The 24545-nt window shown below is 47.2% G+C and overlaps 1 protein-coding gene across 1 annotated transcript in view; it reads left to right on the top strand.

The window, feature by feature from the left end:
* SH3PXD2B (SH3 and PX domains 2B) overlaps positions 1 to 24545 on the top strand; it is a 116634-nt gene that overhangs the window by 50582 nt on the left and 41507 nt on the right. Inside the window, exons 4-6 of the mRNA XM_043488887.1 lie at positions 4794 to 4870; positions 15944 to 16035; positions 24125 to 24150. Coding sequence (XP_043344822.1) covers positions 4794 to 4870; positions 15944 to 16035; positions 24125 to 24150 — 195 coding nt within the window. The remainder of the gene's footprint in view (positions 1 to 4793; positions 4871 to 15943; positions 16036 to 24124; positions 24151 to 24545) is intronic.

Here is a 24545-nt window from a genome sequence, read left to right as displayed (position 1 = left end):
TCAGCTTATCACTCTGTTCTTTCAAATACTGTCATTGTTGAGTGGGTTTAGAGACAGGGTAGATGTGTTTGCTAGGCCCCCATTTATTGGGAGCGTCGTTTACCTAAAAAAAATTAATGTTTTTAGTTCTTCCACGGGGAAAGAACACTGGAATGTTTTCCTCTATTGGAGATAACCCAGTGTGCCGGCTGCAGGAGTCAAATCTCAGTGCTCAGAGCACTTGCCCTGGAGTCCAGCAGACCAAGTCCTATGACCTCAAGCAGACATCTCCCACCACCGAGCCTCAGCTTCCTCTTCTGTAAAATGGAATAGTGACTTCTGCTTCATAAGCTTCTCTCCCTGGCACATAGAAGGTTCTCAGTAAAGGCAGAAACAGGGTCTGGGGACATTCGTTTGGAATTTCTGGGTATTTAGTATCATGGAATCCTACTTAAGTGATCCATCTGGATATTCAAGTTGAAATGGGCTCTAAATGTATATTTTCTTCAAGACAGGAAAGGAAAGCCGTGAGTTAGAGCTCTGCTGGATGAAAGGCAAAGGCAGCTCTGGAAAAACTTCCCAGAACAGGGAAGAACTTGAGCCGACCCTCTCCCCAGCCCCTGAAAGCTTTCGTGGTTACGTAATCCTCTTCCACCCACGAGTGCATGGAGGTGCAGTTCTCAAGGACTCGGCACCATTGGCCTGCTCAGGAGACCCACTTGCAGCTTGGAGAGACCCCGCTGGGCCCCGGGGACCCTGGAGCATCCTTTCCAGGCCACCTCTTAGCTTTTCCTCGAGGCCAAGGCCAGGGGCAGGGACGGGTGGGAGGAACATCTCCCCCTCCGAGGGGTCAGTTTTCTGCCAAGACTGCCGCGTCAGCAGAACAAAAGCAAGTTTCTTGTTAGCACAAAGGCGGGGGAGGGGAGGGGAGAACAGGCCTGTGCAATTTTCCATCCCAGCAAGAGCTGGGGAAAGCCAACTTGGCAGAGGATGTGGCTTGAAAAATAAGAATTACAGTTTGGCCTTCCTCCACTATGGAAAACAAAAGCTTGCTCGTTCCCACCAAAGGCTCTTCTCTCCTCTGAGGACCCTTTCCATTCCAGCAAGGCTGGCCTGCCGGGGAGGGCTGGGTGCAGGCTCGCTTGCCTTCCTTCCCCACAACTCGCACAGAAACACAGGCCGGGGGTGCGGCCCCACCAGCCTTTCACCCAGAGGCACCAGCCAAGCGGGTGCTGGCCCCGCGTACTCCAGCTCCGCTGGGGATAAGTGATGAGGGAGCCTGTTGGTGACAGGTCTTAAGAAACCAAGTTGGGAGTTGAAGAAAAGACGTGTGCCCTTCCTAGTGGAGTGTCAGGCAGGTCCTGTAACCTTTCTTGTTGTTTTAAGTAATTACCTTTTTTAAGCACCTAGCAAGGGCCGAGCCCAGGGCCGGAGTGTCTTGGAGATTACTAAGACATGGAGTGGGTCTGGGGCGGTTCTCCCTTTTTGCAGATGAAGAGACTGAGGCTCCAACAGGTAAATGCATTTCCCAAGGCAGTGCAGGAAGGAAGAGGACCCCCTGGGATTGGCCCGGGGCGCCCTGCTCAGCACCCCAGAGCCTCTGCGTGTCTCCCTGCACGTGCTAATCCTGCCGCGGGGCTTCCTGCCCGCTGTGTTGACATGAGCCCACAGACTGGTCCCACTAAGGCCACACGGGGAAAAGGAGAGACACTGCTGTGTTGCACCCCCAGGAGACGCTGAAGGCGCTGAGGTCCCCGTCCTCTCCCAGCCCCTGCAGGCCAGGCTGCAGGCAGGTTCTCTTGGGAGGTGGCCTCTGCTGTTCCAGGGCCAGGGCCAGCACCACACCCGCTGTAAAGATTTCGAGTCTGGTCACAGCCTTCTCAGTCAGCCTGTACACCCCACTCTGCCCACTTCCTCTGATTTTACAGAAGGGGAAATTATACCAAACCGAGACCAAAATGTTTTTGATAGGGACTCCTCCTCCCATTTTGAGAAATGGATTAGAGGCAGGAAGCATTTGGCCTGTGGAATTTCTCTTCACAGGCATGCTTTTTTTTTTTTTAAAGGCTTGGGACTCTCCTAGAGATTCTGATCTTCAGGTGGTCCCATCCGTGAGGGCGATAATTTGATTATCACAGTGACTGGGGCTGGGATGGGAACAGGAAGGCCAGCAGCCTTCTCTGGATTGGAGGCCAAGGATGCAAACCTCCTGCAGCACAGGGGCCCTGTTCCCCTCCTGGGAAACAGCAGCTGTCCAGTGTTGAGAAGGCAGACCCCCAGCGCCCTGCACACGTGGGGCTCATACAGAGCCTGTGCCTCAGGAGTCAGTGAGGGAATGCCGTCAGTTCTAGGGAGGCCAGGTTGTAAACCCCTTCCCACTTCCCTGCATAATTTCCTTTTTTCATTTTAAATGACATGAACGTGTTTGATTCCAGAAGTAATCAATGTTTAGGGTAGGGACTTTGGGGAAAGTATAAAGAAGAATACAAGAAGGCTTTGTCTTCCACCCTCAGAGACAAGCACTTTCCTCTGTGGTGCATTTCCACTGTGATGCATTTTCCTCTAGATTTTTTTCTCTCTTCTAACAGGCGTGGTATATCAGAAATTTGACTGATTCATCGGAATTAAACCCGTCACCACTACAAAGAAAGGAGAGCTTTGTTATTAAGGAATATTGATTTCATCTCCTTGTGGGTTTTTTTTTCCTTGTGGGTTTTTTTTAATTGATGGAAATGAGCAAAAAAGGATGACTGTTAGGTCGACCATATCTACCTAATTTCCTGATTGTGCCCTTTTGCCCAAGAGCAAGTTATCCGATTATTTTACATGTGACATTAAGCACATGGCCTCTTTGGGTGCAAATCTCCTGACCACCTTGGATTGCAAATCTTCAAAAGTCAAGAGGCTGTTTCCCATTATCCCTTCCGATTCTGTCCTATGACGAAATTCTTTGTTGACCTTTCCTGCCGTCTTGTCCCTGCTCACCCAAGCGTGACCCAGGCAGACAGCAGCCCCCCAGTGCCGTCTCTCCTCACCCTGCCAGTTTTGTAACCCAACTTTGTCTCCATGACATACCTCCTCGGACCAGGAGAAGGTGAAGTTCTCAGTAGGTCTCCGCGTTCTGCTGTCTGGAGGGCTGTGGCCTGCCCGTGCCGTCCACTGTGAGCCCTGGAGACCCCCGGTCGGCCTGCATAAGCGTGGTGTGGGGGCTTGTCCGCGGCTCCCCCCCGGCCCTCCTTGCTGTCTTATTTCTGGTTTTGCCTGCCCCTGTCTGTGTGGTGTGGCCACACTGCCTGGATCTTCAGTGCTTGAGCCTTGCCACCATCTCCCCGTGAGAAATGGCAGATCAGAGGGAACCCACTGATTTGCTTGAAACAAACCTCACCTGTAACATTTCAGCCTCTTGGATATTTCCCAAGACCCTTGGTGACACCATTTATATACTTGCCTTTGCCCGTGACCCACATCCTCTGCCTCTATGTCACATTGGAGGCTCTGGTATCACACCCCAGCACTCAGGTGTCAGCAGGCAAGCAGTGAGTGGACCTCCTGTTAGTGTTCGGTGGGGGAGGCGTGGAGCCTCTGTGAACACAGTGACTGGGGAAGGGATCGGAGGGATTTGCTGTCTTGGCAGGTAGAGTCTACCATCATGCGTGGATCAGACGTGAGTGAGCTCCATGTGGCGGGGGCACAGAAGTGACTAAAACCCAGTCAATCCCTATTTGGGCAGAGCCCCATGACTAGTAGGAAGGAAGAAGAACTTGCAAATCATCAGTGTGATGTGTACAATAAGAAAGAGACAGGAACTCTTTTTTCTTTTTTATTAAAGTGTGGTTGATTTAAAATGTGTTAATTTCTACTGTACAGAGAGTGACTCGGTTGTATATACTTTTTCATATTCTTTTCCATTATAGTTTATCATAGGATATTGACTAGTTCCCTGTGCTATACAGTAGGACCTTGCTGTTTATCCATCCTGTATGTACTGGTCTGCTCTGCTAACCCTAAACTTCCAACCCACCCCCACCCCTTGGCAACCAAGTCTGTTCCGAAAGACACAGGAACTCATAGCCCATGTGAAGTGGGTAAGAGTTTCCCAGCAGGGGTAGTGGGCGAGGTTGGGTGGGGAAGGTATTCCAGGAAGAGGGAAAGGCACCGAATTATGAGAGAGTACAGCGCACTAGGGAAACATCAGGTGAGAGCAGGAAATATACAAAGAAGGAGGAGGGAGGGAGGCTGAGCTGTTGGGTGAGGGCATATCTGAGTGTCCACTGAACTGCCCACGGTCTGAGAATGTTATATTTAGACAGGGGGCCTCTGATCATCAGGTCTTCCTTCCTCGCTTCCAGTCTCCCCTATCTCACCAAAACTTAACCACTAAGTCCCACTCTGTCAGACCCTTGTACTAGAGCTGTGAACAGGGTTTTGGGGGACCAGGCATGGGGTCATCCAAACCCTGCAGATGAGCAGCAGTGGGTATTGATGGCAGCCAGGAATTTAGGGACCATTTCCCAGATGGTGCAGTGGTAAAGAATGCGCCTGCCAGTACAGGAGACCCAAGAGACGAGGGTTCGATCCCTAGGTCGGGAAGATCCTCTGGAGTAGGAAATGGCAACCCACTCAAGTATTCTTGCCTAGAAAATCCATGGACAGAGGAGCCTGACCGGCTACAGTCCATGGGGCCCCAAAGAGCCAGACGTGACCAAGCACGCACACACAGGCATACCAGAGGCAGCCACGTCCTCATCCTCCCAAGCTGTCGAGAGCTGGTCACCACTGCCTGTCAACACTGTGTGCACTCTTGTCCTCCGCAGGCAAAATTCTCTTCCGACGAAGCCACATTCGGGATGTGGCCGTCAAACGCCTGATACCAATAGACGAATACTGTAAGGTAAGTCTGAGAAATTCCAATACTTCCCTGTGTCTTGTCTTCCCCTTGGATAGTTTTTTTTTTTTTTCCCTTCTCTTTTTCTGACTAAATGATACCCATTGTGAAAGATCTGTACAGGTGAAAGAAATGGAGAGAAATTAGAAAAACCAATCACCCATGACCCTTCAACTCAAAGGCAACAGTCATGAAGGTTTTTACATATTTCCTTTCTTTTTGTGTGCCTTTCATTATGACGTTGAGACCATCCCATATGTGTTATTTTTGTCGCTCTTTCTCTTTTCTTTTGCATTATAAGAACTTCCCATGCTATTAATAAATCTCCTTGAACCCTCTTTTAGTGGCTTCATAGTGTTCCATTGTGCGTGAATGTTCTAGAAGTTATTCAGCCAACTCCTGCTGTTCTGCAGTGCAGCTGGCTTCCAGTCCCTTGAATGTTCTCAACCACGTGGAGCCTGTCTGCCTTTTGCTTTTATTTTGTTTGATTTGAGGTTGTGGTTGCGAAAGCAGCTTATTTTTCTTTTATTTAGCTTCCTTAATCTTTAGTGTTTGTTTCTCTGACTCAAAATCACTAGCAGTTTGATTGGAGAAGGGTGGGAATAGCGAAAACTGCCTTAAAAATGGAGCGGTGACTGCTTTCTCCCCCTAAGCTCAGGAACAAAGCAAGTGTGTTTGCTCTCTCCTCCTCTGTTCTGTGTTTGCCTGGAGACTGTGGCTGGTATAAGCAGGCGAGAAAAAGAAATACAGGTAATACGGATTAGAAAGGAAGAAGTAGGTGTTTCCCTGGCAGTCCAGTGGTAGGAAGTCACACTTCCAATGCTTAGGCTCAATCCCTGATCAGGAAACTAGGATCCCACATGCTGTGCGGCATGGCCAAATAAAAGGAAGAAAAGTAAAACTGCCTCGATTCACAGATGGCATGATTCTACTATAAAAACCATAAGGGATCCACAAAAGCCTGCAGAAACTAATAAATGAACTTACTTAGGCTACAAGACAAATGTTAAAAACTCAATCGTATTTCTGTATCCTAGAAGTGAAAATGCCAAAAATGAAATTAAGAAAATAATTCCACTCACAATAACATCAAAAAGAATGGAGTAATTAGGAATAAATTTAATAAAAGAAATATACAGTTTATACACTGTAACTGCAAAACATTGTTGAGAGAAATTAAAGAAACTAACTTAGTGAAGAGACATTCCATACTCATGGATTGGAAGACTCAATAGTGTTAAAATGGCAGTTCTCCCTCAACTGATCTACAGAGTCAATTGGTATAAACTCTGCCAAAATCTTAGTAGGCTTTTTTGTGGAAATGAACAAGCTGATCCTAAAGTATATGGGGAAGTACAGAGGGTTCAGAATAGCCAAAACAATTTTGAAAAAAAGAAAAAGAACAGAATTGTACTACCCATTCTCCAAACTTCTTATGAAGCCTCAGTAATCAAGATGGTGATCCTGGTATAAGGAGAGGCACATGGACCAGTGGAAGAGAACTGAGTCTATAAGTAAACTCTTCAGATTTATACTCAGTTGATTTTCAACACAATACCAAGAAATTCAATGGGCAAGGGTAGTGTAGTCTTTTTAACAAATGATGGGATATTCATATGCAAAACAAAATTTTTTTTAATTAAATTGGACCCTGACCTCACACACATGCTTAAAAAATCAAGTCAAAAGCTCAAGCTCAAGTCAAAATGGATCATAGACCTAGACATAAAACTAAAACTATAAAACTTCTAGAAGAAAACATAGAAGAGAATCTTCATGACCTTGGTTTAGGCCAAGAGTTCATAGATACAGCACCAAAAGAGAAGAATTGATACACTGGACTTCATTAAACTTATACATTTCTGTGCTTCAAAAGATGCCATGAAGGAAAGGAAAAGACATGCCACAGATTAGGAGAAAATATTTGTAAATCATATATCTGAGAAGGGACTTGTGTTACAACTATATAAAGAGCTCTTACAACTTCAAGATAAAAAGACAACCAGCTTAAGGCTTTCTTGGTGGTCCAGTGGTTGGGACTCCAAGCTTCCACTGCAGGGGGCACAGGTTCAGTCCCTGGTCAGGGAACTAAGATTCTTCATGCCATGCAGCATGGTCAAAAAAATTAAATAAATACACATATAAATAAGTAAATAGTTTTTTTTTTAAGGCAGCCAGTTTAACAATAGACAAAAGATTGAATAGAAACTTCATCCATGAAGACATACGATGCTTATTAAGCACACGAAAAGTTGTTCAACATCATGAGTCATTAGGGCAAGATGAAATAAAGTCATCATAAGATGCCAACACAGCGCCCCAAATGCCTGTAATCAACAAGGCACAAGAGCAAAAGTTGGTGAGGATGTGGAGCAATGAGCTCCTCATGCTGTTAGGCGTGTGGCCGCATCACATGGCAAGTGGGATCTTAGTTCCCCAACCAGGGACCAAACCCACACCCCCTGCATTGGAAGCACACAGTTTCAACGCCCGGATGGCCAGGGACATATGAAGGAATCTACTTTGGAAAACAGTTTCAGCAGTTTCTTCCAAAGTAACATTTACCACCCAACTACTCTCTGGTATATACTCACAAGAAGTGAACACTTCTATCCACACAGAGACTTGGACGCAGTTGTTCATCATAGCATTAATTCATAATAGCCCCAAAGTGGAAGCAACCTCTATGTCTATCATCTGGTGAATAGATAAAGAAAGTGTTCAATAGGCATTCAGTAGAATATTATTAGACAGTGCAGTGCTGATCAGCGCTGCAAAATGAATGAATCTCAAAAACATGATGCTATGCGAAAGAAGCCAAATGCAAAAGGCTACATATTTTATGATTCCATTTACATGAAATGTGCAGAAAAGGCAGATTTAGAGAAAGCAGGTCAGTGGTTTCCTGGGCCTTGGGGTGGTGAAAATGGAGATTGACTGCAGATGAGGTTGGGGGAATTTTTGAGGTGATGGAAAAGTTCTAAAACTAGAATGTGGTGATGATTGCCCAACTCTATAATTTGAATTTGAATCATTGAATTGTACACTTATAATGGGTGAATTTTATGGTGCATAAATTTTACTTCAGTAAGTCTATTGAAAAATTTGAAGGGGGACAGTGTGGGGACAGATGCCCCCTCTCTTGGCAGGAGATGTCATGAAAGGGCAGAAAATCACTTCTCACTGTGCATCTGCTGTTTATCAGAGATGACCTCGTTTTGTCCCTGCAGTAACTTTGAGGAGGAGGTTTTCTCTTTCTTTTTGTGTTGATGAGAAAATGGAGACCCAGTGAAGTTACTTGCAGTAACAGTATTGGAGGCTTTGAGAGTTAAACCCGAGCCTTTTAGGACTTAGCACTCACATACCACTTATCGCCTCTCTAAGAAAGTGATGGCCCCCTGATGCGAAGAGCTGACTCATTGGAAAAGATCCTGATGCTGGGAAAGATTGAGGGCAGGAGAAGGGGATGACAGAGGACAAGACAGTTGAATGGCATCACCGACTCAATGGACATGACTTTGAGCAAACTCAGGGAGATGGTGAAGGACAGGGAAGCCTGGCGTGCTGCAGTCCATGGGGTCACAAAGAGTTGGACACAGCTGAGCAGCTGAACAACAACAAGAAGAAAGTACAAATTCAAGAGGCCGAAATAGCTAAGCTCATGTTTCATAGAAATAGACTTTTCCCTCTCCTAAGGATGCCTTTAAAAGGGATGGGGGTGAGGGGCAGGGCCAGTCTCTCAGGCAGAAAGAAACCACGTCTGCCTCCCCGATCTCAGAGGAAATTTCAGATCTTCCTCTCTTTGTCCTTTTCCAAATCTCTAGAGCCTGAAATTCCTCTGTCCAGGCCCTGCTGGCAGAAACTTCGTACTCTGGGGTCATCTTAGCCAACTGGAAAGTTCCACCTGGTACCTTTGCAGAAAGTGTTGTCTCTCAGCCCATACACATTCTCCTGCTTCTTCCCCAGCCCAGCCAACTTCTCTCCAGAGTCACACCTTCCTCTCAAACCCGGGGTTCCCTGAACCCCTAGACACTTGATTTGGAAGAGGAAGTATAAAATCCTGGAGGAGTAAGGGACAGCAGCAGCTGCCTGCATCTGCTCTGCTTGGAGCAGTCCAGAGATCATGAATTGACCTGGATTAACCATAGGGGAGAAACTGCTTATGTTATATGAGCCACATGGAAGTTACCGCCCCAGCTATTAATGCAGCGTAAGAAGCAGAGCAGATATTTGGGGGGTTTGGTTGGCCAGATTCCCTGAACTTGGCTTCAAGGAAACGAAACTTTATGCCTTGTATCACAAGGCCTGTGAAGTCTTTTAGAGACTGCATAGACCTTTATGTAACATTTGGGCTCTGTTATTGACATCGTTGTGAGCTGACTTAAGCCAATTTGATCCATCTCTGTTTTAGTATTATTTTGGTAGAAATTGGGCAGTTTCCAACAGATGAAGATAGAAGAGGGCTGTAGATGTCCCTATAACTACCTACCAGCTAGGAGGTAACTTGCTGCTCAATCAGGCCTATTATAAAGTTTCTGTGATAACCATAATATGCCATCAGCACAAGGATAGACTAACCACTGCAACAGAACAGAGAAGCCAAAAACAGATCCATGAGTATTCGGACACTTTGATACTAACAAAAGCAGCTTTGTAAGATCATTGAGGAAAGGTAGGATTCCTCAGTAAATGGATGTCTGTACTGGAAAAAAACAAAAATGATAACTAACTCCTGCCTCACACTACACATATAATCATTTCCAAGTACATTAAAGACTTAAATGTAAGAGGCAATTATAAAAGGTTTTGGAAAATAAAAATAGAAAAATTCCTCATAATCTCAAGGTATTGAGGGACTTCTAAAGACACAAAAAGTTCCAAGCATAAAACGATTGAGTTATCAGACTACGTGAAGTTCAAGAACTGTTCATCAAAAGACACAATGAGAACAAGACTCAGCCAAATCCTTCCGCACACACAAGCATTTGTTATCAAGCAGTTCCCCAAACAGCTTCTCGAGTTGTTCTGTAAACTCGGTGAAATACCAGCTGTCTTGTCTGACACCACTTTGCATGAAAGTTTTCTCAAGACAGATGCAATGATATCATAGTGGCAGGATCAGCTAATCCTAACCATGGTGTGACAGTAAAATCTTCAGGAAGAGGCCGAACACAGAGGATTCAGAATCCGAGAGCCAGGACACCATGTCGAAGGGTGTTTAATGCTGGGCTAACCACGTTCTGTTCATGCAAGGGCCCCCCCTCATTTTACCAGTGAAGAAAATTATTTCTGACAACCGTTATGCTAGTGGATAGAGGCTGTGGTGTTGGTCAGAGGGGGTTATACCTGAAGCCCCAAAGTTGCCTTTTCTGAAGTGAGAGCTTGTGATTAGAGTCTGTAACTTGCTAAAGTGTTCTTTGCTGATGAAGGTCCTTCAGATAATAACTCACCATTGTCAGAGTCTAGGTTACTTTGACACACACACACACATGCATTTCTATGAGTTTGTGAGTGTTTATTGTCATGTACTTGATTTTTTAATTTTATTCAAGTGTAATTGATTTACAGTGTTTGTTAGGAGCTGCTGAGCAGCCGAATGAGTCAGTTTTGCACACATGTGTTCTTTCTCATAGTCTTGCATTCTGGTTTATTGCAAGATATTGAATATAGTTCCCTGTGCTATCTAGTAGGACCTTGTTATTTAACCATGCTATATATAATAGTTTGTATCTGCTAACCCCAAACTCCCAATCCATCCCTCCCCCACCACCTCTACTGTGCTGTAGGCAGTGTGGGGACTTCCCTGGTGGCTCAGATGGTAAAGAATCTGCCTCCAATGCAGGAGACCCAGGTTCCATCGCTGGGTTGGGAAGAGCCCCTGGAGAAGGGAATGGCTACCCACTCCAGTACTCTTGCCTAGAGAATGCTATGGATAGAGGAGCCTGGCGGGCTACAGTCCATGGGGTCACAAAGAGTCAGACACAACTGAGCGACTAACAGCAACAACATAGGCGAAATGTAACAACAGTGTCTATCAAACTCCAGCCCCTTGAGGCCTCGCCTGGAGTTTCTTACCCTATTCAACCACCTGTATTACTATGAATATGTTTCTTCAATTAATTCACTTTTTAAACTTTTTAAAGAATATATATTTTAGAGGAAATTTTATATCACAATCATAATATAAAACTGATTTCACTTACCCCAAAAGTAAAAATTAAACCAGCAATGCAACAGCAACAAGAAATATTTTTAAATCTAGCCAGCTGCTATTACCTACTACCGGAGGAAAGTCTGTAAAGCCTGGTCATGCTTGTGGGAAGCAAGCTGGGGAAGCACTTTCTTCTAGCAATTGTATAGTTTCAGTCTTATGTTTAAGTCTTTAGTCCATTTTTGAGTTGATTTTTGTGCATGGTATAAGATAAGGACATGATTTCATTTTTTTTGCATATGGGTATCAGTTTTCCCAGGACCATTTGTTTAAGAGACTGTCCTGTCCCTGTATGTATTCTTGGCGCCTTTGCTGAGGATCAGTTAACCATATGCGTGGCTTTATTTCAGCACTCTTGGCAATGATCTCATGGATATGACACCAAAAGTGCAGGCAACAGAAACAAAAATAAAGAAATGGGAATGCATTGAACTGAAAAACTTCTGCACAACAAAGTATACTATCTATAGAATAAAAAGGCAGGCTACCAGATGGGAGCAAATATTTGCAAATTACATACCTGATAAGAAGGTAATCCCCCAAATACGTAAAGAACTCATACATCTCATTAAACAAAAAGCGCTAATAGTCCAATATTTAAATAGGCTAACGGCTTGAATTTCTCCAGAGAAGATACACAAGTGACCGATAGGTATATGAAAAGTTGCTCAGTGTCACTAATCATCAGGGAAATGCAAATCAAGACCACAATATAATATCACCTCACATCTGTCCGGATGGCTGGTATCAAAAACAACAACGGCAACAAACAACATGCCGGTGAGGATACAGGGAAATCGGCACCCTCGCACACCGTGCTGGAATGTAAAGTGCAGCCGAATGCAAAATAGTATGGAGGCTCCTCAGAAATTAAAAATAGAGCTATCGTGTAGTCAAGCAATCCTATTTCTGGGTATTTGTCAAAGGAATTGAAATCGGGATATGAAAGCGGTATTAACACACCCGTGTTCACTGCAGCACTGTTGACAACAGCCAAGATGTAGAAATAGCCTCCATGTGGCCTGTGCATACGATGGAATACTATTCAGCCTATACAGAGAAATTCAGCAACACACAGCAACAGGGATAAACCTTAAGTTAAAGACGTTGTCCTAAGTGAGATAAGCCAGTCACAGAAAGATCAAATACTGTATGGTTCCACTTACTTGAGACATCTAAAATAGTCAGATTTGTAGAGTCAAAGAGTGAAATGGTTGGGACTTCCCTGGCCATCCAGTGGCTAAGACTGCAACCCTCCCAGTGCAGGGAGCACAGTTTCCACCCCTGATTGGGGAGCTAAGATCCTGAATGCTGCAGGGCGTGACCTAAAAAGAGAAGAGGTGAAACAGTGGTTTCCAGGGGCTGGTGGTGAGGGGAAAATGAGGAGCTAGTAATCAATAGGCATAAGGTTTCAGTCAAGCAAGGTGAATCAGCTCTAGAAATCCAGTATACCGCAGCCAACAGCACTGTGCTGTGCGCTTAGAACTTTGTTGAAGACGCACTCTCTCTCTCTGTAGCTGAGGCATTGTTCCTGAACTGAATCACCTTGCTGACTCCAAAGTCACCCCTGGAAGCAGCACACTGTTGCTCTTGGTACAGTCCAGAGGGCCCAAGAGTTAACCACATGTTTATCAAGTGGCTAGTACATGATAAATACTTGCTTACTTGTTCTGTCGCACAACCCTCCAGGTAGGGTGTTACTTATTTCTCTTTTACAGACAGCAGACTGAAGCTCGGAGGTGCTAGAATGTGGCCAGGGCGGACCCAGGACCTGTCTGACATTACACAGACAAGCAGGACTTGCTCTCCTCACCTCTCCTTGTGCCCCTATGACAAGTAGCCACATCTGTCCCTTCCACGGGGAACAGAACCAGAGTTTTCCTGGGACTGTGGTTCTCTGTCATTACTGACCAAACACGAGATGATTCTGGGGTATTTCAGAAGCAGAACTATTGCTGTGCCCTGGGTCATGTTTTTGGAAGTATCAAAGCATTCAGAGCCGCCCTTTATGAGTAACTTGGCTTTATTTTATGCCTCGGGGTTTGGTTGGGCTTTTACCTCCTTAGGAATTGCTCGGAAACAGACAAGAACCTGGTCTTGTCTTCTGTGGGCCTCGTTGTCCCTTCTTCACTGGCCTCTTGGGATTTCTGCCCATTTTGGCAGACAGGCCCCCTCTAGGCAGAGACTCTGGCCAACTCAGGGCTCGCCCAGGGCCACGTGGCCACCTCCAGGCCTCATCCTCATTCATCCAGCAGACACTTTGGACCAGATGCCAGGGCCCTCTCGGCACTGTCGAGGCCCCTGGGGAAGGTGCAGGAGGAAGCCCTCCGTAGATTTGAGGTACAGCAGCTGCAATTGGCTCCTTTGACCACCACGTCCTAGTTCACCTCCCCAGAACCCCCATTTCCCCGTCTCTAGAGTGGGTCAGCCCTCGCAGGATGACATGACATGATGCAGAGAGATGTATTTTAGGAGCCGTCAAGTGCTGAGCCCACAGAAAGGGAATGTTGTGTTTGCAGTCTGGGGGGAGCCGCAAGATTTCTGCCCACGAGGCAGCCAGGACACACCACAGTCCAGCATATGATCAGCTCCTTCATTATGTGGTTCCAACTGCAAGAACTGCAGGATTTCAGAGGAAAGAACGACCCACAGGGAGCCCCAGGATAGCAGGAGAATAAATACTGTTCCAAACCAGAAGAGAAGGGGGTCAGAAATGAGAGGTGGGGGGCGGGGGTGATATCCGTTTTCTCCCTCCTGAGCTCTCTGCCTCTGGCCTGGATAAGATTGGTCCTGAAAAGTTGCTGCAGGGCAGAAGATCCTGCAAGGCTAATAAAAAATATCAGTGAGTCACAGATACCAGGCCCTCCAAGTCAGCATCCTTTGTCTTCCTTATCCATTGTAGAAAGTTGACAGTGGCCAGGGAAGGCACACTGCTAAAACATGTGCACCTGCTGCTCCACTTTAGGTTTGGGCCAGGTCATACATCAGGAGAAGGAGGTGACTTAAAGTCAGAGCCTGATTCAAAGGTCCTGTTGGATCAGCAACACACTGGAATCTCAAGGGGTGAAGTAACAAAATGTGTCCTATACATACAATGGAATACCATTTAGCCTTGAAAAGGAAGGACATTCTGACACACACTGCATACAATGTGGATGAACCTTGAGGTCATGATGCTAGTAAGGAGACACGTACTGCACGATTGCCCTTATATGAATGAGGTACCTGCAGTAGTCAAATTCACACACACAGAAGGTGAATGGCAGTTGCCAGGTCCGGAGGAGAGTGCAGAGCTGTCATTTGATGGGAGCAGGGTTGCAGTCTCCCCGGATGAGAAGAGGTCTGGGGGTTGGTGGTGGTGATGCGTGACTGTGCTCAATGCCCCTGAATGGTATGTAAAAATGATAAAGGTGGTAATGACATCATGCATATTTTACCACAACTAAAAGTTCTTTAAAACCAGGAAGATAAATCATGTAGGGGCAAAATACCCCCTGAAAATGCTGTAGAAGATGCCACACTGGAGACCCCCCCGCAGCCATCTCTCCATAGTCCATCATCGTCCAGTGGCAGGGTTAGAAAATCACTTTGGGTGGGAATGGCTTTTAGAGCCTTGTTTCACAGAAAATACGAGACAAACCTTTTCCACTCCAGACTCCACACTCAGCATGGTAAGAAGGCATAGAAACCCCAGGGAGTGAGGCCTTCTGCGGCGAGAACAGGGTCCCGCCTCACCGCATAGCACACCCATGCTGCTTAAATTCCCGTGTCTGCACTGGCCCTCCCTGCTCAGAAGTTTATAATAAAGTGTGTACATGAAAAGCTCTACTGCACTCAGATGTGCATCCTCAGAACTTGTGCCAGAGGGGGCTTAAGTGAATATTTGCTAAATTAAGTTGTTTATTCATTTTGGAGCCATGGTCTTTGTTTCACATCCTTTCCTGATGGGATGTACCCTGTAATTCTGTCCTGTTTGACCCAGAAATCAGTCAGTGCTGGGCATAAAGTAAATGCCTGTTGAATCATTGAATAGCTGTTGGTAGATAAATTGCATAAGAAATGCCTGGGTCCACTTTGTGTCTCCCCCCACCCCTCACCACCACCTCGTTATCTAGCTGGTTGGGACAGTTGAGGCTCCTTAAAATGATGAGCCATGGGGGCAGAGGAACATGGACATGAGCAGTGGGATGTCCTGAGTATTTCAACCTCTCTGACCTCTACTTCAATCATGAAATAGTCACTTCACTTGAACCCTTCAGATCCGTGAGTTAGGACATGCGGGCATGCCATGTTGGAGGCAGTGTAAACGTCACCAGTCAGTAGGCAGCTGGTTGACTAAAGCATGAGATTTCCGTCCAGCAGACACTGAGCATCCCGTAGAGATGGTGATGTAGAGAACAGGGCACGAAGTTCACAATTTTTAAAGGCATTTTTATTGACGTATAGTTGATTTACAACGTTGTGTTAGTTTTGGTGTACAGCAAAGTGGTTTAGCTATATGCAGATATATATATATTCTTTTCCATATCCTGTTCCATTATGGTTTATTGCAAGATATTGAATATAGTTCCCTGTGCTATATAGTAGGACTTTGTTCATAATTCATGGTTTTGTCTAAATATGTACATATTATTTGTCGAAGTATGCCTGTAATATATGTGTGTGTATATATTCTGTGTGTGTGTGTTTCCTAAGCCAGCCAGTAGAGCATCACCAGGAAACTTGCTAGAATTGCACGTTCTCAGGCCCCACTCCAGACCTACTGAATCTGAAAGTCTGGGGGGTGGGTGATCGTGATGGAGTCTTGACTTTCTGCATCCTGACCGCTCTTCCCTTACGCTGAGCTTGCCTGCATGTCTCTCCCCCAGGCCCTGATCCAGCTGCCCCCGTATATCTCCCAGTGTGACGAGGTGCTGCAGTTCTTTGAAACAAGACCGGAGGACCTGAACCCCCCCAGAGAGTAAGTTGGTTTGTGGATCTCCCTTGAGCGTGTTCTCACAGCCCTCCTTCCTGCTGGGCCAGCCAGCCCCAGGAGCAATTACAGGAAAGGAAGGAAAAACGAAACTAGATTCTCTCAGTGGAGCCCCTGCCAGGCCTTACCTCTATGGCCTCCTCAGTGACCACAGGTGGTGCAGGTGAGTTTTACAGGTGAAGGAAGCCGGCCGTGCACACCTCTGAATTCCCTAACGCCCTGCGCTCCCCATGGCACGTGAACGGGAGACGGTGAGCCCCAGAGGTGGGGACTGTGTGCCCTGTCCTCGAAGGCGGGTGTGCTCACGACCATCGGGGACGTGAGTGAGGGGGACCCCTTGGAGGCCCTGTCGCTCGTGAGTGTCGGGACCAGGGTCTGATCGCATTCTCCTGCAGCAGACGGCGTGCGCTCCCAGGGGCCGGGCGGCGCCTCCCCCACTGTCCAGCGCACATCGCACGGAATCCAACACCACCTGCCCACCGGCCGTCTCACGCCAGCAGTGGATGGCACCCGCAGGAAACGCTGACTTACGCGTGGTGCTTTTTTCAAAAAGCCCTTTTGGGGGAAAATGCCTGTGTGTTTGCAGAAAGAAGGGATCTGTCTAATGGAGAAGTCAGAGTAGGGGGAGTGGAGGTCACAGACCACAGGTGCCAGGCTGTCCTGGGTCATAGGAGCAAGAGCTGGCAGGCTTGGGGGTCCACTGCCACCCTGGCAGGAAGAGCTGAGAAGTGCCAGCCAGGCACAGTTCTGGGAGGAGTGCGAATGTTCCTCTTAGCTCTGAGCGTAACTCACTGCCCAGAGCAGCAGTGGTGACCCAGGCTTTCATGGGTTCAATATTAGGTGGGGCTTGCAAGACTCGCATTGCCTTCTGGAAGTGAATCTGGTGAAGACACAAAGCTTAGTTTTTCAATAGCCCTGTAAGGTGAAAGCAGCAGGGAGTTCTAACAAGTAGAATCAAGCCATTTATACACACTCACAGAGCGACAGGCAGAATCAAGTTTGGAGGTCACCCAAAGTGAGCTGCTCACTCAGGACTAATGGCTTAACTATCCACAGGTGATAAACTTAACTTTCTGTGATAAATATCGTTTCCTGTGACAAGCACAGCATAAGTGAAGATAGCTTCTCAGAGACAGCCTACAGAAGTGTGGGGGGTGACATTTCATCAGGGACCCCAGTAAACCTTTTGAATCAGAACATCACAAGGGAATGCCTTGCCAACCCGTGGATTTTTTGGAAAGATGCAGGATAAGTATAAATCTGCTCTGGGCCTGCAGCCCATCCTGGCCCATTTCTGTTTCTGGTGCCTTCAGCATTTGTGCCTGGTCAACATTCCCCAGCTTTTATGGACAAAACAAGACATGGTGAAATATTCCCAAGGGATCTTCATCTGCAGTGCTCCCAGGCAGGCAGAGTTAAACTGTCAGTTCAGGCTTATAGACCCCGGCCTCCAGTCTCATCTCTAGGGGAGGTGAATCAGAGGAAATGGAGCGTAGCGTGTTCGGTTCCTACTTCATTGTCTCACAGAACTGCCAGGTAGGAGTTGTCATTCCATTTTACAGATGAGGAAGTTGAGGGTCACAGTAATGAAGGAGACTTGCCCAAGGACACACAGTTTGGGAGAGGTGAAGTGACTCTTCCTCAGGTCTACCTGAGTCTGAACGTAAGCTCTGTGTATACCTTCCACAAAAGGGACAACCAGACTTAAGAGAAAGAGTCTGGGTTTGCAATCAGGTACGTCCAGGTTCAAATCTCGCCTCTACCACACATGGGCTGTGTAGCCTGGGCCTTGATTTCCGTCCCTGTGAAATGGGAATAGCAACGCAGCTTATGGTTACAGTGACGATGGAGTGGCTACCACAAGTAGGAATTCCAGGAACCTGCCAAGAGCTCAAAAAGTGGTGGCCCGTGGTCTTTTCTCCTCTCTGGGTACCCAGCCATAGCTGGTTATATCCCAGAGTTGTTCAGGATGTCCCTCGATAGGCCCCCACTGGGAGGATTGCTAGGCCACTGTTAAGCCGAGTGGCTCCTCACGCCTGCGCCCATCTCCTGTCTCATGGGGTGGATCTGATAGCACCTCCCTTGCAGCTTTGCTCAAGAATCCAATGACAAGATGCAGAGAGAAGCTCTTGGCCACCACTCCACAAACCTGACTCAGTACCCACGGGAGAAAAGGCAAAACGCCAGCCTCTGAGGGGCAGAGCTGACCTGGGTGTGGCTTCCCTGGTCCACTGGATTCGGTGACATCCAGATTTTCTTCTACCTCGTCTCAGCATCCCAGAGATCTTAACTTTGAGGAGGATCACAGAGCATTTAGAGAACCCAGTAAAAGCTTTCTTCCTTCTCTCTCAAAAAAAAAAACGCCCCAGTTTCTGGAGGTCCTCAGTTCTGTCGGGTCCCATTCAGGGACCTGAAGTTAAGAACAGCCACCCAGGCGCCCCTTGTGAGCGTTAATGCTCTCATGCCCTTGGCCTCCTGCCTGGTGAGGGTGGTGTGTGCGTCCCCAACTCCTAGCAGGCCTCACCGCAGCTCATCTGCAGACATAAGAGAGAGCCAGGCCTGCCTGGGGCAGCCTGCTGTGCTGGAGAAGGGTCCGGCCACTTGTGTGCAGGAAGGAAGGACGCTGGGGCCCGTGGGGTGGGAGCCAGCCCTCTCAAGGGCCTGGGGTGTCGGGGAGGCTGGGTGGGGGCTTGGTCATGCTCACTGGTACCATGGCATGACCTTCCCCACTTATTGGCTGGCTTGGGCTGGCAGAAGGAACACAGGGCTGGGAGGTCTGAGCCCAGTGCTGGCCCCAGTTAGGGGTGCCAGCATTGTTCATCCACTCAGGAAATAGGTATCGAGGGCCTGCCCACTGCCAGGCCCAAGGGCTGGGCACGGGGCACACAGGACACGGCAGATGCAGTCTGTGCCCACAGGGAGCTTCCAGTCTGCTGGCCAGGCAGCCAGCTGTTCCCCCCGGGCAGAGCAATCCCCTCCCCTCCCGCCTCACTTACTTCATCTGTGAAACGAGACTGCATCACCTGCCCCACCTGCATTGTGGGGTTACTGGGAGCCTGAACAGAAATACCAATGGGAAGATTAGGACATGATCAGCAGCTGGTTTTCTGGAGTTTGGGGGCTGAAATCATGATGGTGCCCCCTGGGTATTATGTTAGAAAATTCCAAAGATAGATTTTCTCCAGTTTCCTGGAGTTAGAGTTTGGTTCTTATACTTTTCAGGTTAATCCATTTCCTCACTTCTTACGTGGGAATAATAGTACTGTCTTTATTGACAAAGGAATTGGTTCCAGGGCCCCCCACAGATAGTAAAATCCACGGATGCTCAAGTCCCTTATATAAGATGGTGCAGTGTTTGCATATAACCTATGCACATCCTCTCATATACATTAAATCATCTCCAGATTACTTATAATACCTGATGCAATATAAATGCTCTATTAATAGTTGCCAGGCACACAGCAAATTATGTTTTGCTTTTTGGAACTTTCTGGAATTTTTTTCCAAACATTTTCAATCCAAGGTTGGTTGAATCCATGGATGTGGGACCAGCAGTCATTGTGAGGTTTGGCTGTATGTGTGAAGGGCTTAGGACAGTGCCTGGCACATAGTAGGTACACAGTTTTCACATCTCCCTGGCTGCCAGGGCCAAGATGCTTGGGTTCTGCAGTCTTTTATGAGATGCTAAGAAAGAAGCTAGCTGGTCTGTTTGGTTGTTGTACGTCCCTGGGAGGAATGGGTACTGTGTGAAGATGCTTGTTCTCCTATGGGAAGACCAGAGTCTTTCCTCGCAGGCCTTCCAGATGGCTCTCCCATCCCCCACATCTCTGGGCAAAACCCAGCAGAGACAGGGTCAACCCATTCAAGTGTGTTAATTTCCTAAATGTTTCCCGCAAGTGCCACCCACGCTGAAAGCCCGGAAAACAATCCCAGTTCTTGCCTTTGGGAGCCTTACGGGCTGGTGGGCATTTTTTGAGCTAGGAAAGAGAGAAGCTGGTTGGCATTAAAGTTCAAGAGTAAGAAGCTCTTGACTCGTAGTTGGAAGGGGAAAATCTCTTTGCTCAGTTTTTCTGTTGCTTTTACTATTGTATATAGTAAGGAATATTTTGTTATTGTTTATATAGTAAGGAATTAGCTTTGCTGTATTTGTTGTAAATATTTTTCCCTTTTATCATACATTTATATTTTGTTTCTGGATTTTATGACGTGTATAAGTTTTATATTTTTGGGAAATCAAATCTGGTGCCCAGATTTCTCAGTTGTGACTTCTTTCACTTGCTTTCAGTCTAAGAAGGGCACTTATCATTCAGACACAAGATAGTTCCATTAATTTTTTTCTAGTTGATTTATGGTTTGGGGTTTCTTTTAGTATTTACTCGTTAAATCGATTAGAATTCATTCCAACTTACGGTATGTGCTGAGAATCTAAATTTTTCTACAGTTATAACTTTTTTTGACTGCTAGAAGAAATCTCACTGCTCCAGTTATTTAAAAACAGAAAATAAACAAAAAAGACCATGACCTGTAGTGTTCAATGATCATTTCCCTTCCTTCCCTCAGGAATAATACAAGAGAAAAATAGCACCTGCCCTCAGGAGATTTCTATACTGGTGGGAAAGGCTGTGTGAGCATGTGAATACATGTGTGCATGTCACACACAAACACACACACAGATAAGAACATAGACTAAAAATACAAAACGCAGCCTAGACTGTACCCCCCAAAAGCACAAAGTGACAGCTAAGATAAGCTAACCAGCACCCTCCAGAGTGTATCTACCTGGTTCCAAGAGGTTTCCTGGAAGGAAAGGGAAGTTTCCTGTCTCTCTGTCCATTCCCTGCTGTGTGACCTTGGACAGGTGACTTGACTTCTCTGAGTTTCTCTTTCATCAGTAAAGTGGGCATAGCTAACCTTGCTCACATCTTGGTTAAGCAGTATCCTGCTCATAAAGGGTGATGATGGTGTCAGGCACATGACAGATACTTACCTAGTGATGCCTTCCTGTCCTTAAGCCAGGCTTTGACAAGGAAGGACGGGAGGAAGGACGGAAGGAAGGAAGTTAGTTGCTGAGAGCCCATGGGGTGTCTGGGGCCCCAGCAGACAGCGTCACCTAACTGCTGCTGTTTAGGGAGGAATGAACTGTGAGGGCAGCCGTTCAGTGGCCTTAGTCCCTGATCAAGTCTCTGACGCTCAGCCCTGAGTAAGGCTTGCAGTGGAGATTGGGAGATTTGCCCAGCAGTTTCTAAGCAAAGACATCATGGGTTCCAAATGGTGCTTTTAGAGGCAGGTTTTTTGCTGCCATACCTGGGAAAACTTGGAATCACCCTAAGCAAGTCTCACAGAAGAAACAGCGTACTTATTTGAGCCCACACAAGCTGCTGCTTGACCCCAGGAGCCCCCTGCTGCCCCTCACTCCCCGCTCCAGCTGGACCAGTGCGGCGGTAGCGATGGGAACACAGCAGGGCGGGAACCAGCATTTCAGGTGTCCCGGACCACGCCCAGGTCACAGCCTGGAGGGCCATGCGGGCAGAGGGCACTCTGCTTAGAAGCAGACTTAAGAGGCCTTTGCTGGTGTGTCCTGAACCCGGCCATTTAAGGACAGCTCCACCCGCAGGACGGTCGGGGTTTGGTCAGACAGTGAGCCCCAGCCAGGCCTGCCGCGTTCCAGTCCTGGGAGAAGCACACCTCTGCGGGCTTCCGTGTCTCCATACCTGTGGAGCGCAGTGATGGGAGGGTCCTGGGGGTCAGTCCAGGGACAGCACTCTGACCCTGTCCGCAGTGAACGGCTGGGACTGGGAGCGGGGAGATTCCCTGTCACCCTCACCTTCCCCCACACGGGGTGTGATGCTGGGCCTCGCTGGACAATGCCTGGCCAGAGGATGTCACTCCTGACCTGCCCAGCCCTGCTGCTGCTTCCAGACTTGAGGGAGGGCAGTCCCTGGCTCCAGAGCTTAGCTCCCTGCTCCCCAACTTTTCAGATTACACCAAAACATTACGAAAAACCCATTTCTTCAGAAAAGATACAGAAATGGCCAGTGGGCATATGAAAAGATGCTCAGCATCCTTCAGTCAGTTCAGTACAGTTCAGTCGCTCAGTCGTGTCTGACTCTTTGTGACCCCGTGAATCACAGCACGCCAGGCCTCCCTATCCATCACCAAGGAGTTTACTCAAACTCATGTCCATCGAGTCAGTGATGCCATCAGCCGTCTCATCCTCTGTCGTCCCCTGTTCCTCCTGCCCCCAATCCCTCCCAGCATCAGGGTCTTTTCCAATGAGTCAACTTCGCATCAGGTGGCCAAAGTACTGGAGTTTCAGCTTCAGCATCAGTCCTTCCAAGGAACACCCAGGACTGATCTCCTTTAGGATGGCCTGGTTGGATCTCCTTGTAGTCCAAGGGACTCTCAAAAGTCTTCTCCAACACCACAGTTCAAAAGCATCAACATCCTTAGCCATCAGAAAATGCAAGTCCCGACCATAGGGAGATACCACTTCATACCCACTAGCGTGGCTGGACTCAGAAAGACAAGACAGTAACAAGTGGTGTTGAGCACATGGAGGAATTGAAACCTCCTTACGTTGCTGGTGAGAATGTAAATGGTGTAGCCGCTGAGGGAGACAGCCTGACAGTTCCTCAAAAATTAAACCTAGAGTTACTGTTTCATCAGCGATTCCATCCCTATGTATATAACCAAGAGAAATAAAAATATGTACGTGAAAATTTGTGTGCAAAGTTCATAAAACATCGTTTATAATAGCCAAAAAGTGGAAACCATGCAAATGTCTGGGAACAGAGAGAGTGTGATTTATCCACACAATGGGATATTATTCAGCCATAGAATGGAGTGAAACGCTGGTGTGAGCTACAGCATGGATGACCCTTGAAGGCATTATGTTACATGAAAGAAACCAGTCACAGGCCACCTATTGTATGATTCCATTCATAGTGAAAGTCCAGAATAGACAAATCCTTAGAAACAGCAAGCATGTTAATAGTTGTCAAAGGGCTGGAAGGACTGGAAATGGAGAGGAGCTGCTAAGGGGTTTCTTTTTGGATGAAAATTTCCTGGATTTGATGTTGGCAGTGGTTGCATGACTTTGTGAATATACTAAAAAAAACAGTGAGTTCTGTACCTTAAAAGAATGAAATTTATGACAAGTGAATTGTATCTCAGTCCTTAAAAATTTAGATAGACTTGGATTCAGATCCTGGCTGTGCTACTTAGAAGCTGTGTGACCTTGTGCAAGTTACTTACCCTCTCTGTGTCTCATTTTCCTTATCTGTTAAATGGGCATTTAGAGAGTACTTATTTCTGAGGTTATTATGAGTATTAAGTGACTGAACTCAAAATACCTAGCAGGATCCTGGCACAAGGTAACAGCATTTATCAGGAATTTAGTAGTAAGTATTTGCTAATATTGCTGTTGCCACTATATCTGTCTCAACCCGACCATCTCATCTTACTTTCTGTAGCACTGGAAAGCTCTTTACTAATGGGATAGTTTACTTAAAAGTATGTTGTAAACCCTCATTTGTAACATTGTGTTCGTAATGCAGTTGTGTATAAGCTGACGTGGTTAACAAGTGTAAGAAGTGATTACTCATTCTGTATGGATTCCCGCCCGTAACAGTGTCCTGTGTGACACCGTGAGGGAGATGTGCGGTGCGTCCCACTCACCACCGAGCGTTTCCCGCTCCGACTGTGCAGCTCAGGGCACTGCCCGGGGCAGGTGAGGCCTCCCGTGCCTGATGAGGTGGCCTCAGGCCCCATGCGGTGTGGGGGCCTCCCTCCTGTTTTCAGATTGCATACCCACCCCTGCCCATCAACTCCCTGGAGCCCCCTCCGCCACAAACAGAGTGGACATGCTGTCCCCAGGGCACCAGAGCAAAGGGAGAAAATCAAAAGGAATTCCTTCTTCTAAGGAGGTCTGGGTCCCTGGGGCTGACTTGGAATTAGGTTCATTCACTGGAGATGTTGTGGGAGGGACATATCTCCTTTTCCTAGTGAAATAACTTGTAGCAGTACGCAAGAGATACTGACTCATTACTCTTCCCCACCCCTATTCTTTCCTATACAGGGAACATGTTGGGAAAAAGAAATCTGGTAAGAATATTTTCCGTTTCTCCTATTGAGTAGATGTTTAGTGTACCCCTACTGAGCGATGTCCCAGGCCCTGGACACTACATGGGGTATAAAGCGATGGGATGGATGGTTGGATGGGTGGATGAATGGATGGATGGATGCTGAGGAGCAGGTGGGGCTGAGGGGACAGCGCGCAAGCTCAGCAATGCGAGTATGCAGTAGATTTGGGCCTGATCCATTCACCAGCCTCAGCGCCAGGCCTGTCTGTGGGCTTCCTTCCATCAGCCACTGATCTGGGCAGTGGTGACCGCTCTTGCAGGCAGCTCCCATACTTACTTCCACATAGTCAGTTCTCTGCCTTCCTAGTGCACTTTCATTCCCTGGACAGCATGACTCTTTCATCAAGAGCAATTGTG

This window comes from Cervus canadensis, chromosome 16 (assembly GCF_019320065.1).
Source record: "Cervus canadensis isolate Bull #8, Minnesota chromosome 16, ASM1932006v1, whole genome shotgun sequence".
Lineage (NCBI taxonomy): Eukaryota > Metazoa > Chordata > Mammalia > Artiodactyla > Cervidae > Cervus > Cervus canadensis.
This window is presented reverse-complemented; position numbering and strand designations above follow the sequence as displayed.